The sequence below is a fragment of the Oryza glaberrima genome, chromosome 7 (genome assembly GCF_000147395.1).
Source record: "Oryza glaberrima chromosome 7, OglaRS2, whole genome shotgun sequence".
Taxonomy (NCBI): Eukaryota; Viridiplantae; Streptophyta; class Magnoliopsida; order Poales; family Poaceae; genus Oryza; species Oryza glaberrima.
The window spans coordinates 14,137,046-14,152,727 of NC_068332.1; the positions used below are offsets into that span (position 1 = coordinate 14,137,046).

At 40.6% G+C, this 15,682-nt stretch overlaps 2 protein-coding genes and 1 non-coding gene across 7 annotated transcripts; all 3 read right to left on the reverse strand.

The window, feature by feature from the left end:
• Positions 1-282: 282 nt before the first annotated feature.
• Positions 283-354, reverse strand: TRNAP-CGG (transfer RNA proline (anticodon CGG)). Its single transcript has one exon. It is a non-coding gene; the product is annotated as a tRNA-Pro (tRNA).
• Positions 355-2,630: 2,276 nt separating this feature from the next.
• Positions 2,631-7,721, reverse strand: LOC127779637 (uncharacterized). Of its 3 annotated transcripts, none has more exons than XR_008018703.1 (8): positions 7,581-7,721; positions 7,373-7,501; positions 7,200-7,239; positions 5,538-5,613; positions 5,271-5,465; positions 4,969-5,178; positions 3,380-4,088; positions 2,631-3,169 (listed from the first exon to the last, which is right to left on the reverse strand). XR_008018703.1 is itself a non-coding variant. In XM_052306470.1 (8 exons), the coding sequence occupies exons 1-7, from the start codon at positions 7,621-7,623 to the stop codon at positions 3,735-3,737; spliced, it is 1,047 nt and encodes a 348-aa protein (XP_052162430.1). In that variant the 5' UTR covers positions 7,624-7,721; the 3' UTR covers positions 2,631-3,603; positions 3,697-3,734. The 3 variants fall into 3 exon arrangements, 2 of the variants coding, with proteins under 2 accessions (XP_052162430.1, XP_052162429.1); XM_052306470.1 differs by having other exon boundaries at positions 2,631-3,603; positions 3,697-4,088; XM_052306469.1 differs by having other exon boundaries at positions 2,631-4,088.
• A 1,586-nt stretch (positions 7,722-9,307) lies between these two features.
• LOC127778815 (phosphatidylinositol/phosphatidylcholine transfer protein SFH11) lies at positions 9,308-15,004 on the reverse strand. 3 transcript variants are annotated; one of them, XM_052305446.1, is made up of 13 exons: positions 14,400-15,004; positions 13,359-13,581; positions 13,085-13,184; positions 12,641-12,907; positions 12,216-12,293; positions 11,532-11,633; positions 11,389-11,438; positions 11,212-11,320; positions 11,030-11,107; positions 10,457-10,531; positions 10,130-10,228; positions 9,966-10,036; positions 9,308-9,872 (listed from the first exon to the last, which is right to left on the reverse strand). In XM_052305446.1, the coding sequence occupies exons 2-13, from the start codon at positions 13,535-13,537 to the stop codon at positions 9,824-9,826; spliced, it is 1,257 nt and encodes a 418-aa protein (XP_052161406.1). In that variant the 5' UTR covers positions 13,538-13,581; positions 14,400-15,004; the 3' UTR covers positions 9,308-9,823. The 3 variants fall into 3 exon arrangements, with proteins under 3 accessions (XP_052161406.1, XP_052161407.1, XP_052161405.1); XM_052305447.1 differs by having other exon boundaries at positions 10,120-10,228; positions 13,359-13,586; XM_052305445.1 differs by having other exon boundaries at positions 9,309-9,872; positions 13,359-13,586.
• Positions 15,005-15,682: the final 678 nt, after the last annotated feature.

Here is a 15,682-nt window from a genome sequence, read left to right on the forward strand (position 1 = left end):
TTATCAGAATTTTTAATATAACATATATATATATATATATATATATATATATATATATATATATATATATATATATATATATATATATAAATTCGGTGCCCTGTATGTAAACAAAATATAGTAGTATTACCGATAGAAACCTCATATGTCAGTGACGGAGTGACACGTCTAACTATCTAAGAGACTGAGCACTGGGTTCAGGTGATCGAGCTAGAACATTATATTGGCTGCCCACACAACCACAAGTGTATGGCCAAATTAAAAGGTAAAAAAATTACAATGGGGGTGTTGCGAGAATCGAACTCGCGACCTCTCGCACCCGAAGCGAGAATCATACCACTAGACCAAACACCCGGCAACAATCGATTAGTGGAACCAAGATATATATATGCATTATCCTGGACAGATTCGCTAAAGCAGTAACCAAGAACGTTACGTGTGTACACAGGAACAGCCTGAACAGCTCGCACGCATGCAAGCGCCCACGTCTCGACCCGTCCAGCCCACCGCCTTCTTTAACCACTTCACCGAGCGATGAATCCTCCCAAGCTCGCTCGCTCGATCGTTTACTAACTATACTTGCGGGAGATGTCGTCGCTTCTGCTGGTGGGTCCAAGGATGAGCGCCCGATTCCTCGCCGCGGTGGCGCCGGCCAGCAGCGCGCGGCCCAGGGACGGAGCTAGAGAAAAGATGAGGGGGTTCCTAACTTTCTCTCTATAATACCGGTTATATAATTCTAAAATGATATTGTACTAAAGTGATATTGTACTAAATAGTTGTGTACCCAATACATATAAGAAACATATCTCTAATTGATGTCAATATACAACAAGAAAATGCATAGAAAAATTAAAAATATACGTACCATAATGAAGAAACCATCTTATAACTAGCCACTTGCTGTCATCCTACTCCCCTCCGTTCAATGCAAGCAACAAACACTAACTTAATCAATAATCATGGGTTATGGATAGTCTAGCAAAATTAAAAGAGGGGACCAACGGGACTTGACTTATCGATTGGATTTTGATGCTGCGGCCTGCGGTGGTGGAGTTGGTGGCGAACAGTGAACTGCTGGCCGACGTTAGGCATGGTAGGAGTAGGCGATACCGGCGGCCAGCGGCAGGCACGGCAAGGGCACTAGGGTGGGCCGCACTGCCGCACGTGTCCAGGGCTGATCTAGGCGATAGGGGCAGCCGACGTCACCACGTCGGGCACAATCAGGGGTAGATCTAGACGGCGAGAGAGTGAAAGGTGAGGGACGAGTCGCGCGTTTTGTGGAAGACGGAACGATGCCGCGCTGATTTCTGGTCGCCGATTCGCTACCCTGGCTCCCTGATTCGTCGTCACGCGCGCATGAATCGATCAAAACACGTGCGATGCGACTCCTCATCTCCTCTCAGCTGGGCCTTCTCCACCAATAAAAAATCTATGGGCTGGCCGACCGAGCCTTGTCGAGTGGAAGTTTTAGGCTAGACAATGGAGAGAGGTTCCTTGGTTTGGGCTAGAGGGGTGCCCATGTGGTAGAGATATAGGGGTTACAAGCTATTTCAAATTTTGGGCCGGGTTACTGGGCACCCCCCTGGGCCTATTGGGCTCTGCCCCTGGCGCTGCCGATGGGGACGGTGGCGAAGGGCACCACCTGCGCCGCCGTGCACGGCTCGCGCTCACCGGCCACGATCACCCTCCATGTAAGTACTCCCTCCGTATTCGTAAAGGAAGTCGTTTAGGACAGCCACGGTCTCCAAAGCACAACTTTGACTTCTTTTTTCTATAAAAATATTTATTGAAAAGTGATATATGTAACTTTTATGAAAGTATTTTTCAAGACAAATCTATTCATATAATTTTTAAATTTTCAAACTTAATAACTTAAGAGTTATTCATGATTTATATTCTCAAGGTTTAACTTAAACATTTTCCTAAACGACTTACTTTTTGTGAGAGTATGGATGGAGTATACGTAGACGTAGTCGCGCGCGCGTCTCAGCTACTTAATTTTAGCTGTCGCTTCAGTTCGTTTGCTGCTGAGGCATATATATGCAGAACAAGGAGGTGGAAACGGCGGTGGAGAGAGGTCGGGAGCAGAAGCACAAGGCGAGGGAGGAAGTGGAGGACAAGGTGGACGCCAGCATCGCCGACCACCACCAGCCAACGACCAAATAAAATGATCATCCGAGACTTGATCTGTGTTCTTTGTACTATTATTAGTAGCTTGTAAATACACGGACCCAGGAATAAGTAATCTTATGGATTTATAGCTTGTAAATACACGGACCCAGGAATAAGTAGTCGTATGGATTTACGAACCCAGGAATAAGTAAATCTTATGGATTTGTTACATACACAAAATACACTATGACAACAATATTTGTTTCAAGTTACCGACGTTTCGACATTAATCTGAGCCGTGGGGAGAAATCTGGACGAGCACGCCAAGAGCGGCATCTGATGGTGCAGTATTTCAGTCTCCAGCATACGTCGCCGCAGGTCGCCAGACTCTATGTCTATCATTCATGGACATGATCGTGCAGATGCATATCTCAATTGCTCCATGATTTATTTCAAGTATCGAGAGAAATCAAGTGTTATTTTTTCCTCTTTAAACATACAATTATTCTCGTTCCTCGTTCAACAGATCCATGCTATGATTTCAAGTCTCAATAGAAATTAAGTGTTCCTTTCTCCTCATACCATACAATTATCCTCATTCCTAATTCTACAGATGCACAGGTCATTGTTCTATGATTTCAAGTCTCAACAGAAACTAAGTGTTCCTTTGTTCTCTTAACATAACAGTTATTATGAGAGGAAGGCAGAGGTTACCGTTCAAGAACAACGATTTTTTTGGGTGTATCCTGCAAAGCATGTTTCGGAAATGCTTTCTTGAAGAAATCATCATTTGCTATGAGATCCCCACCCTCGCACCAGATGACATACATGCAAGCTACGCAAAACAGATCAAGCAGTACATGATTGAATTGTAATGTGAAACGATCATAATAACATCAGTTGACCTTGTGTTGACATGATGAAACCAAGCAAGGCAACTGAAGCCAAACATTCGGCAGATCTATCATCAGTCATAACGAAAGCACTGTGATTCGAGAGAGAATAAACTGTCCATGAGCACTGAATCTTTAGGAAAGAAGACACTGGTTCTTAAGTCCTGCAGTTTTTAACTCAAAATGTTGCATAAATGTCGCAAGAAATTGAATGAAACCAAGCGAATGACTTGGAAATTAGGGCAAAAATCGAACCTAGCATGAAGGCAACTAAACATAACCATATCCAAAATGTTCGTGTAATTTTCATAAAGGGGAATATGGCAAGATAGGTAACATGCAACACATGACATAGCACACTAATGATCAGTTACCTTTAATAGGGCTGAACCTGAACGTGTCTGCATATCCAGATTTGCAGTCCAATACTAGCGTTGTTGTACGCTTTCAGCTTTATTAGACTAATTTTCAGTTTCAAATGTTGAAACAAAACCTCACTGTATGTTAATATAGGTAACTCAAAATACTAGGAAAGGTAAACAATACCTACCTGATATTTTTTCCCCTCTAAAAGGAAGACTGTAGGGTCCCAACAGAGCTGTTACAGCAGAACAGAGATTCAACAAGCGCAACACATCGCAAAACTCATTTGTACAACAGGTTAAATGGCGAAAGGGACATAATGGTCTACCTCATGAGTTTTAACTCGGAATAAAACTATCTATATGTTCACTGATCTGGGCCATGCCTGCTTGGAGAACGAGACCTGCTCCTCACTCTACTCCTGTCCTTTCTCATGTCATCACTCCTATATCGGTGTCTGTCTCTTTCAGAATCCCTACCATTTCTGTAGGAACTGCTTCTATATTCTGATCCTCTATCTCTGTGATCATGAGACCTTTCTCTTCCACGATTGCGGTCATAGTAACGATCACGGTCATAGTCACGATCCCCAGACTTCTCTCTTCTAGAACCACCGTCCCTGCCTCCAACATCATACTCTTTTTCCCTCTGTTTCCTACGTTCTTCTGCTTTCTTCTCCCTTGCAATCCTCTCTTCGTCTCTTGCCTTCTCTTTTGCAGCCTGAACAGAAAAGCAATCATATAATAAATTAGAACAACAGTACAATATCCATCAACCCATGTGCCTGCATGGGCTAGTGATTTCGTAAATGTTATTATGTTTAAATCCATCAAAACAATCCCACCATTTCAAAATAGTTGTCTAAGCCCATCATATGCATAAAACAAGTGGACAGAAAATATAAGAAAGTTCCAAGTACGTCCAAACACCCTTTGAAAATGGCATGTAGCACTCAAACAAGAGTTAAATGAGAATATTGGAACTAAATTTCTTTGAAAGCTAAACATTGCGTAATGTAAGTTCAGAAAAATTGCAGTATTTTCGTTATACCTCATAAATACACATCATGATAATACCTTTCAGGTGTGTTGGACTAAAAACATGAAAAATATTCCATCTATAGCACAACAATTTGGCTTGTACCAATAAATACCGCAAGATAACTGCACCTTCCAAATGTACCACAAAATTGAATCAAAGTCAACAGAGACAGACGGTGCTTCTTCTCAAAAGACGAAATTGCCCTGGCAACCCCATGCATCAGCAGCAATTTCCGTCCCGAGAAGTAGCAACATCATCCCAGTCCACTTCCATCCAGTTATGCTGCATTTTTGGAAGGAATTGGGCCACATTATGGTATACAGTGAAGGTGGAATAGTTTTGCAGTACTTATTGGTAGTGGCCAAATATTTGTGCTACAGATAGAATTTTCTCAAATCAGAAAATATCAAAGAATAATAGTTTTATTATTTCTAGGAGCATATTCTGACAAAAAAAGCGGCAAAAATCACATATTCTAATATGGAGACTTCTAGAGGAGCCTCCAATTAGTAAACATACAAATATAAACATTAGTACTTCTATTGAAATGATACTTCACCTTGTGTTCAGCTAGAAAATCTCTGACCAAACCATAGCCAATATGTTGTTTCCCAGTCACATGGGATTGTGTCCTCTCAAGAACATCATCTGCAACTAAGAATGATCCACATATTTCACAAAGTTCCATCTTCTTCTCTTGTGGAAGCATAGCCACTTTATTATCTGCTTGATTCGTTAAAGCTGTCTTCTCAGCATTTAGAAGTTCAACCTGCAATCCAAAAATAAAGAGACAGGTCAACCAGTTAGTGAAGAAGCATTTGACAGAAGTACACAATCAAAATGGATCTTTAATGACAGTACCTTCCTCATAAGTGCCTCAGCTTCATCTACTTTACCAGCTTCACCAAGCTCCTCAATTTGCTCCAACAGCTTCTTGACCTTTTCTTCTATAATTGAAAGCTGCTCAGATGTTTTCCCAATGACGGGAGGTGGCACAGCAACATCTTGAGCCAACCTTTCTCGACCACGCCTTATTTTTCTATCCAAATCTATAACCTGCAATAGAAAAAAGATATTAAATACTCTAGTTATCGGAATTTGCAAAGCAAGTCTGCAACTACAACTTACCAGTTTCTCACATTGTTGAGCAAGTTCCGCCTCAAACCTTCGCATGTGAGTTTCACGCCTGGGAGAACTCTCAAAGCTGCACTTGCCCAGAGAAAAAAAAATTAAATGCATAAATTGCTCTCCCTATATCAGATAGGTACACGACAGAACAACTGAGCTGGACCGTTTATTCAAAATAGGTTATGGGAATGCGCAAGACCCATTTGGCAGGTTAGGAAAGGCAGATTAGGAATAAACAGATAAGTTCCGATAGTAAATTAGAGGTAGAGATGTGGACTGGTTTCCTATAATGTTACAGATTAGTTCCTTGGATGTCAAGTCAGTCCTCCCTATATATAAAGGGACAGACCAGCAGTCAAAAAGATGTTCTTGGTTCAACATATTCTGTTAAAAGAAGTCATAAATTGGGCGTAATACAGCATACATTTAATGTTATTGACCAAAATAACTTTGATAACCCTCATCCCTATATTCATAACGACGCAAGCAGGCTGGGTGCATCTAGTACATGTTGCAAACCAATGATGTCATTCCAAAATAATTTGTTTATGTCTGATTGAGAAAAGGTATATCCCTTTCACCCTCGCCATGTGATGCTTATGTAACTGCATAGGAAACAATATTCCCTGCACTGACCTACACGAACAATATTCCCCATAAACAAATTATGCTCATTCTGGACAATTATTGTGTGTATCCTGCAGATATATCTTAATAAAGGATCTTCAAAAACGTATAAGATAAAACTAGGTTGGTCCGGAACTAGCGGCAACAATTAAGCGATCCTGATTTCCACAGGCACAGATAGCACTTCTAAACGTCCTGATTTCCACTTAATTCGAACTATGCGGTCACATGAACGGATAAAAGCCCATGCACAAACTTAAAACAAGAACATGTCCATATAACGTAACTTGTTAAAGAACTCTTTTGTACAGTAGTACGAAAGTCAAAGTTATATGCAGGAAAAAGTAGAATATCCATTCCTATGCATCAAAGTTGTTGAGAAGCGGCATGCACGGACTCCCTCTGCCCAAAAGAAATTAGTGTTCCACCTATGATTTAGTTAACAAAATTAGCTGCTGTAAGATGTATAGGTATATTCCTACATTGCTCTTCTCAATATGCATTTAACCTTGCATTTCTATCAGCTGAACAAGTTTCTCCCAAAATTACAAGATTTTTTTTCTGCCATTGTTTTTATTGAGAACACATCTTTTAAGATGTAAAGCTTCTTATGTGTAATACATCTGGAACTGGATGCTTCTTCAGACACTACGTAGAGTGCCGTGGCATCAGTATTCACATACAAGACATGGTGTGATGCAAGTAATCCAGCATCTTAGTTCTCAATAGCAAGGTGCATGAAGAAATCACAACAGGAAACATGCAGGGAAACTGAAAGTACAACATACCAGCTCAACGGAAACGCGGAAGGCCGAAATCCTCATTCCTCAATACTAAACAAAACCTAGTCGCGCAATGATATAAATAACATCTTATAGCGCAAAAGCATCAATTATCTATACCATTTAGGTGTAAGCATACATTATGGTACCATTTTTTTTCTCATAACAATAATCACCTTTCCCCCATACTAATGGGCGCAGGTTTAGCACCAAAACCTAGATAATTCTGAGGGGGGCGAGAATCGGGCCTTACCTCTCCTTAAGCTTCAGATCATGGATCTTCATGCACGGCCCTGCAATCACCAAAACCGAACAACAAATCAAGCAACCAAAACACAACACAACACACCGGCCGAACCACGAAACCACGCAAAATCGATCCAACCAGAAGACGGAAACCGAGCCAAAAGGGGTTGGGGATTATACCGAGGTTGCTCTTGGTGTTGACGAAGAGGTCGTGAGGGCAGAAGCGGGCCATGAAGGCGGCGCACACGTCCGGGTCGTCCCACCTCACCTCCTTGTGCGCCTTCCTCTCCTCCTCCGTCAGGTCGCGGGCTGCGCAGAGGAGAAAAGGGAGCGGTCAGGCTAGGGTTAGGGTTTCCGCGGGAGGGGGAGACTGGGTGGGTGGGTGTACCTGTGCCCATGAGCTCGTCGAGGAGAGCTCGCTGCGCATCCATGGCGTTGGAGGGAGGCGGCGCGGCGCGGCAGGGGGGAGAAACCTTAGCCGGCTGCTATGTTTCCCTTCGGTTTTGGGATTTTGGTTCGATCCGGTTGGGACTTGGGAGATGTAAATAGAGAACCCTAACCTGGTTAGGCTGCCCCTCTTTTAAAAGGGTAATTTGGTGATTTTTGTGAAAACTGTATTTTTTTTTCTAAGTATATCCCAATCTCAAAACTTTTATGTTGGAATTTTAATATTGATGGGTGATTTATATGGTACCCATATATGTACTTGGACATCGAATGCCTCTCTCCTCTTCGAAGCTCCACATCGATATCCGTATTAATTTTTTTCTCGACCAAATTTTTGTTTATATTATCCGTATAAACCAGTATCACTTTAATGCTACTATCTAATTTCTTTCCCTTACATATGTATTTACTTATGCACACAGATATCACTTAAACTTTACGTCCGTTGCATGGGTGATGCATGGCATTGCTGATATCCATATATAGCTAGAAGTAAAATCCACCACAAATACGACAAAATCAGATGTCTGATGCATCTCTGCACGTCAGATCCTCCACATGTGGGCCCCTCTTAGCTATTACTGTCACTCGTTTTACGTTCCCATTCTTTTCTTTGTCCACAAGTTTCATTTAGCGTTTTTGCGTTCCCATCATTTTCTTTGTCCACAAGTTTCATTTAGCGTTTTTGTGTTCCCATCATTTTCTTTGTACAGGGTACGTTTGGATCCGAGGCTAGATTATTTCTAGCCTTGCTCAACCAGGTTTGATGTTGGTAGAGCAATAAAATTTCTAGCTTTGCTAGGTGAGAGGAGTCACTTAAGGCAAGAAAGTCCTTGCCTAGGGAGGAGAACATAATTGGCTGTCCTCCAACGGCAAGCATAGGACTCAGGCATTGAGGCCCATGTAATAGCGAACAAACGTTAAGCCTAGCAAAACAACCAACTAGATAGCTTGCTCCTGTGGCTATAGCCTAGGTGAGCTAGTATGCTATTGCCTAGCTAAGCAAGTTGTTCAAAAGAATCAAACGTTCCCTTAGATGCTCCATATATCTCTCTCCCACTCCAGCTGCACTCCCTATTGCTTGGGTCAAACATGGCATTGTTAAGGTACATCTAGAATCGATCGCCTCTTCCTCCTACTAGAAACAAGGCTAGCATGGCTCTACTCCCAAATCCCAACGACCACGGGCCTATTACAGTTAGCTCATCCTAATTTACAGCAAGTGACACCAAAAGATTAAGCCTTATGATAATGGTCAATATTGTTTTTTGGGGCTCCGCCTACCATGATGCTACTTGCTCACAGAACTGTAACACATGCATCTCTCATCCTACTAGTGTGATGTTAATACCGTGCCGCTTCTTGTTACCATCGTTGTTGTCCACCACTTCCTTTCCGTTCCTAAATTTTTTACATAATTGATATTGTTCGTTTATTTTTCCTACTGTTGCAAACTTGTTAGGGGAATGTTGCAACAACAATATATCTTTGTTGTAGCTAGGCCTGTTCAAACTCGGCCCCATCCGACTTGATCACTTGACAATGCAGCAGGTTGGGCTCGAGCTCACATTTTGCGGACGGAAACCCCCCAAAATTAAAAAAAAGAACTTGAAAAAGCTTGACCCATCACAAAGAGAGTGGGGAGTCGGAGCTGAGTTTTCTTGCCAATGTCAGGTATAGGCCTATATTTTTTTGGCTGGGTTGTGTTTGGGGGTTCAATTGATTGTACAACATTACTATACTTGTTCGTTTTGATTTTACTAATATATCCTCAGAGTGTTAGATGCTGTTGTAATGGGTAGGTCTTTCGCGCTCATTAAGTGACTTAGCAGGAGATGGAGAAGTAGTTTCATAAGTAACACATACAACATTTTTTTCCTTCTGAAAGGATGTGGTACATACAACATTTTCCCTTCTGAAAAGATGCGTTACAAATGTACAACAGAACGCAGCATGTGTACAAAGAAGTTGCATTGCGTTTTGAAATCATCATGGTGTACGGTTGCTTTCTTAATTTGCTTCGTGTTAGATTACCAGCCAAGGGACTAACGATTAAGGAATCATTACTGAGAACTATCCGACGTGTCTATTGCTGTATTTCTTTTCTACCATGCTGCAATATTTCTACCATGCGATGCTGGTTCAAATTTTCTCGTTTCACTTCCTGCTGGAAAGCACGCAATTTCACTTCAAGATTAGGACGTTTGCTTTGTTGTCTGCATTTGCGGCCTCCCTGTGTTGAAAAAAATAGCAGATACTTAGTACATTTTAATATCCCATATGCTGCAATTAGAGAAAAGAACAAAAGTAGATGTCAGATTCTCACCGGAGGAGCTTCCTCAACTGTTCAATGTGGTTCGCAAGCTCATTCTGCTTCTGTAGTAGTGCGTGAAGGGTCTGAACATACAACATAACAACAATATTGCCATTCAGCTACTGTTGAAGATCATGTGGGTTGCAATATTTTAAGCTGAGAGTACCTTTGCTCACCTCCTGGGTCTGAGCAGAGCAATTTTCAAGTTCTTGGATCTTCTCTGAGATTTGTTCATTCACTTTATTCTGTTGAATATTTTCATTCGTATCGCCAACCTGTTTCATAGAAGTTTATCAAAAAATCGTCAACTGTCGAATTCTCCTTGCCCAAGGAAGAGTTGGACCATCTGGTTAAACCGTTAAACTACTAAGTTGAAATGCATACACAGTCAAATCATAGCAGAAAAAACTTGTGATATTTTATCAGTTGCAGCGTTCAAAGTATTGATTGAATTCTATTAGTACAGAAACAAAAATCAATGAAGGGAAAGGAAAACATCAGACCTGGTTATCCTTCAACAACATGCCAAGAGTACGTTTCCAGCCAGAAATGGGATGCAATTTTCCTACAGAAGGCTCCTGCAATTAAATATCAAGAATACATAACTGTTCCTTTACAACAGGAATGGCGGAGAAGAGAGAGACATAGTGCAGAGTCATGACAGAACTAAGGAAAGAAAGCTCCTGTTAACAAAAATAATATGTTTATTTTTCTTTTGGTATGGCATTTAGAAATGAAAACAAGAAAGAACCAAATGAAGATGACATGGGTAGATAAAATGAGAAGTGATGAATTTTATTTTTCTCCCTAAACTGTCCTATTTTAGGTGGACACTTAGCACACAAGTCCCACAGACAGGCTGCCAATTTATTACAACAAAATTGGCCAATAGATATATTATATAAAATTAGAGATTAATAATCGAATAAACCTGAAGTGTTTAATCCATAAAAAGGAAAAACTGCAAAGCATAGCAGTGCCATACTAGTGAGTGCCGACCAAACACAAATAGGACACACCCTGCTAAAGCCAACGTGCAAAAGACAACAAGAACTGGGCATCTCAACCCTTAATACCTGGTGACCTGGAAAGTTTTCGCAGGCAACTGTAGTACTTATCTCATCGAAAGATTTCTGACCTTTACCAAACACTCCCTAGGAAAAAAAAATATGCTTCAGGAATCAAAATGATATACTTCTTGCAGTTTCAGCGCCCCAAAAAAATTCAAAGAACTATAAAAAGAAGCACCGTACCTCACCTTAGAAGCTTGAGAAATTTCCTGGTCAGTCCAAGGTCCTTTATCTTGGAGCAAGCATCCTCCAGTTGCAGAACAAGTACATGTTCCCCCTAAGAAGTCTGGTAAATTACTGCAGAAAGGAGCAAATATTCAATCTGTGATATACGCAAATTTTGCTTAAAATTTTAAGCATTTTACCTTGGGTCAACTGCTTCTAGTATTGTACTAAGGTAATTGGTCCCTAAAACCTAACAAGAAGGATATAAGTGAGAAAAAAATATTCAATCTATTTGTCCAACAATAAGTAGCACATGAAGAAAGGGCATGCAGACATGCAGTACCTGAATCTTTGCTAAAGTTCTTGCCTCCATGCATGCTTTTAATACTTTCCACAGTGCTCTAAATCCAGCACCAGCATTGATTATGTATAATTGATTTAATGTCTGTATCAGAAGCAAGACCACATAAATAGAGAGTGGAAACTACTGACTGCTGTGAGGCAAGAAAATAGATCAGTAGCTATATGATGAAAGTGAAGGTACAAAAATGTCTCCAATGAAATTCCTTACTACGTTGATACATGACACCATATAGCCAAACAGGAGTGATTAATGGCTTTGAACATATGCAATAACTTTGTCATTTCTTATTCTAGAATTCACACTGTAGCAGAGCACACGGGTGCTAGAGGACATATATAGTGGGGATTATTTCTGCTCTATCAGACATGTTATTGACCAACCTTATCAGTGTGTTTTGTTTACATTTATTTGTTTGAACTGAAAGATATAGCAATATTACTTTTTTTTTTAACCAAAGAACATTAGTGGAGTCCCCTACATATAATTTTATACTGTTATATAAGAGGGAAGAGTAATTTACAAAGCAATATCACATTTTGCAAATAATAACCATGAACATCTGGATATATTGAACTAACTCCTGCATGCATATTGTCTAAAACTTTCACTTATAATATCATAAGAGACAGATAAGACGTTGAAGTTTAGACATGGCATACAAACCTCTGGATAGTAATTGCTGTCTATCTTTTGAATCTCTATGAACAGGTCCCTTCCAGATTTTGAAAAGTTATTCATACCCTGAATTTGGAGTAAAGACAATGAACTTAGTACAGTAAAAACATAACTTCAACATATGCCAATGAGAGCACTTCAAACAAACAGATTAGATGTATGGAAGTTCCCTGCAAATATTATTGTTCCATGAATGTGAATTTCTATTCCAGCTATGAATGTGTAATTGAAATACAACCTTACAAGTCGTACAGCAATGGCCTTAAGGAAGGACCAAGGTACAGTGCAACCATTGCAATTCTGCTTTCAAGACATATTTGGTCCTCAGTTTTACAGAATAAGAAATGGTAGTTCTGTCAATTGTATTAATGTAGAATAGTAGATGGAAAGTACTTCATGTAGCAATAACGTACCAATCCTTTCACATCAAATATGGCTGTTGTAGAGCCTATGTGCTTCTTAGCCACAAGGGAGCAAGCTGGATATCTCAAGGATAAAGTTTTCTCTTGTTCTGATATATGATACTTTACATATCGATCAGTGCTAGATACTTGCATGAGCTTATTGAGATCAACCAAGCCAATCCTTTCGATATACAATGGCCTGCCAAATCTATCAACTCCATGAAATCCATGAGGATAGCATCTTTTTACAGCATCGTACTCTTCAAATTTAAAATCCTGTAACATAGAAAAATCATTTACTCTTAATATTTCAACAATATTACATAATATCGTGGCATTCCATGATTCAATTTTCATGGATAACAAAGTAGAAGGATACAGGAATATTTTAAGCATCAGTCTTGGACAACCTTTACCTGTACAGAAAAATAAAAAACACTAAGCACATCGTACCTTTGCAATGGCATCAACAGCACATTCTTCACGCCATTTTAGCATATTTAAAAACATTTCTTTTGCCTTTACTATGTTAAATCCTCTCATTTTCAGAAAGCTGCATGATGACGAAAGCAATCAGATAAAGCTCATCCTCAATGAAAAAGCAGAATACATCAGAGCTAAGAGAATGGAGGTGTAAAATATCTTCTTTTAGTTACAAAGATGGATAACTCTAGTGCAGTAACTGTGTACACGACAAAGTTTCTGGATAGGAAACAAATTTGCATACCGTAGTAGGACATGATAGTCATCAAACTTCTCGGGAAGCTGGTTGTTTGCAAGAAGCAACTCCCTCAAGGATTGCACATATTGCTCTTCCTTCTGGTCATAAATACCATCAACAATATTCCGAGAAAGTTTGGTCTTACTGTTCCTCCTAATTAACCGGTCAATAGATTTGAAGCTCATCTTTGATATGATCAGTTTTTCTTGTCAACTTGCCGGAGAAACCACTAAGCTTCAATTGGAAAGTTAGTAAAGTTAGTCCTAACATTATGATAGCCAGCCCTCATAAAAGAGTGAGACACACTGTTTTCGTGGAGAATACTTATTTAATTATAAAAGGGTGGATGATGACGGAAGATTTCGATAAGTAACTTATTTAGGACAAATGATGAAGATACCCAATTACTACAATGCTAGCTATTGACTAGACAAGTTATTATAGGCTTGTAATTATAGGCAGCAAATGTTTGGAAAGTAAGATTCAAGCGCACTAAGAAGAAATCCAATGTCATTGCAGTGATCTCTGTTTGCCCTGCAAGGTCCCCTAACCTGAATGTAAAAATAGGTAGCAGATACAAGCACAACAATAAATGATTAGATATACATTTCATTTTTTTACTCTTTGTAAGTGAGGCTTCCTTTTATTTAAATATTAATCTGGGCCGCACCACAAATAATGTCATAATTTTGCACACGACTCCACTTCTGCAAGGTTCTCCTGATGCTTATTGGCGTGGCTACAATTTAAGGCAACAATGCAAGTGAGAGAGAAAAATTGTAGGTGTGACTTGGTGATTACTGACTAGCAACCAAAAACATCCCCTTGATGAGCATGTACATACAATTCCGCTAAACCCAGAGCTACTATGTATCGATACATACATGATACATCATGTTTGCGCTAAGTTTGAAGTGCCAAGAACCAGCAAACAGGACAGTTGGGACACCGGTTTGTCGAGCTGTGAGATTCCGGCAGCATGAACGGAACAAGAACACGGACTAGAGGAAAATGAAGGCTGTTGAGGGCATGAATCGATGAACATACCTAAAGTTTTGAATACAAGGGCGTGGTACGGCCTGATGTATAACCAATCCTGATCCTCCTCCTCCGCCTCTGTCCTAGGGGAGATATAATAAAAACGAAGTCTTAAGGTTTCTTGCCGTTGCGGCACTCCGTCGAACACATGATGGGCATAGCCCAGTCAGATTGCTTCCGCAGGCGGCGATAGGGTGCGCAGAGAATCTCCCGCCGTCCGCACCAAGATGGCGCGCGGGGGAAGAAGCAAAAACCTGAGGTGGCGGTATGCTCCTCTTCCATTCCATCACGTGGCGGTGGCCCGCACCGCGCCTCGGCGGCAAAAGGGAAGAGAAAAAGGCGGGGGGCAGCAGCGGCGGTGGCGGTGGAGGATGATGCAAGCAAGCAACGCAATATGCAGAAGGAAGGGGATCCTCGATCCTTTCCCGCCGCTCGGAAGCAATGGCGCGGATGGTGGTGGTTTTGCCCCGCGATTCGGTCAATGCGACGGGCTCCGGCAATGGCCCGCGAGCTCGCCAGCAAGCCGGCAGACGCGGGCGCGGCGGAGAGGACGGGCTCCGGCTACGAGGCCGCCGGCGAGGGGCAACCGGCAAGGCAGGCGTGTACTTGACAGACTGTTGTTTTTATTATTTTTCCTTCTAATCTCTGTTACTACGGCTGCAAATTTTGTACCCCCTCCGATTCTAATCTCTGTTGAGATTAAACTTTTATAATTTGAACTACCAAAACTTTAAAAAATATTTAGTTTAAAATCATTAAAACAATATAAGATTTATCTTAAAAAGTATAATATAAGTAGAAGTGTACAATGGAGAAACGTCAAGAATTTATGAAAGCGGATGCAGTAATTGGTACTTTTATCAAAATTGTTCTACAAAATAGTGGTATATTCTTAGAAAAAAATATTCTAATGAGGAATAATTTAATTTTTTGTCACTTCAGAGAGAGCTTATTGTGACCGGGATTAAACAGATTTAACAAACAGTGGCAATGAGCCAACATTGAAGTTATATTGGCGACAACCTTACTCCAATCCGTACCACTACACACCGATGGGTTCCATTGAAGAGGATTTAGACTCTATTCGCAATAGTTGTTCCCAACTTTCCGCACGTAGCTTTTCAAGCTGCTAAACGGTGTGTTTTTTACGTAAAGTTTCTACATGAAAGTTGCTTAAAAAACATATTAATCTATTTTTTAAAAAAATAGCAAATACTTAATTAATCATATGTTAATAGACCGTTCCGTTTTTCGTGCGTACTGTTTGGGTAGGGAACCAGCTCTTGCACAGA

Bases quoted from the DNA above. Each gene is read 5' to 3' on its own strand.
- LOC127779637 (XM_052306470.1), bottom strand. From the start codon at position 7,623: ATGGATGCGCAGCGAGCTCTCCTCGACGAGCTCATGGGCACAG. The intron at 7,502-7,580 runs GTACACCCACCC...TCCTCTGCGCAG, and splicing joins CGACGAGCTCATGGGCACAG to CCCGCGACCTGACGGAGGAG. The intron at 7,240-7,372 runs GTATAATCCCCA...TGGTGATTGCAG, and splicing joins CAACACCAAGAGCAACCTCG to GGCCGTGCATGAAGATCCAT.
- LOC127778815 (XM_052305446.1), bottom strand. From the start codon at position 13,537: ATGAGCTTCAAATCTATTGACCGGTTAATTAGGAGGAACAGTAAGACC. The intron at 12,908-13,084 runs GTACGATGTGCT...TCTATGTTACAG, and splicing joins CTGTTGATGCCATTGCAAAG to GATTTTAAATTTGAAGAGTA. The intron at 11,634-12,215 runs GTTTGTATGCCA...CTTCTGATACAG, and splicing joins ACAGCAATTACTATCCAGAG to ACATTAAATCAATTATACAT.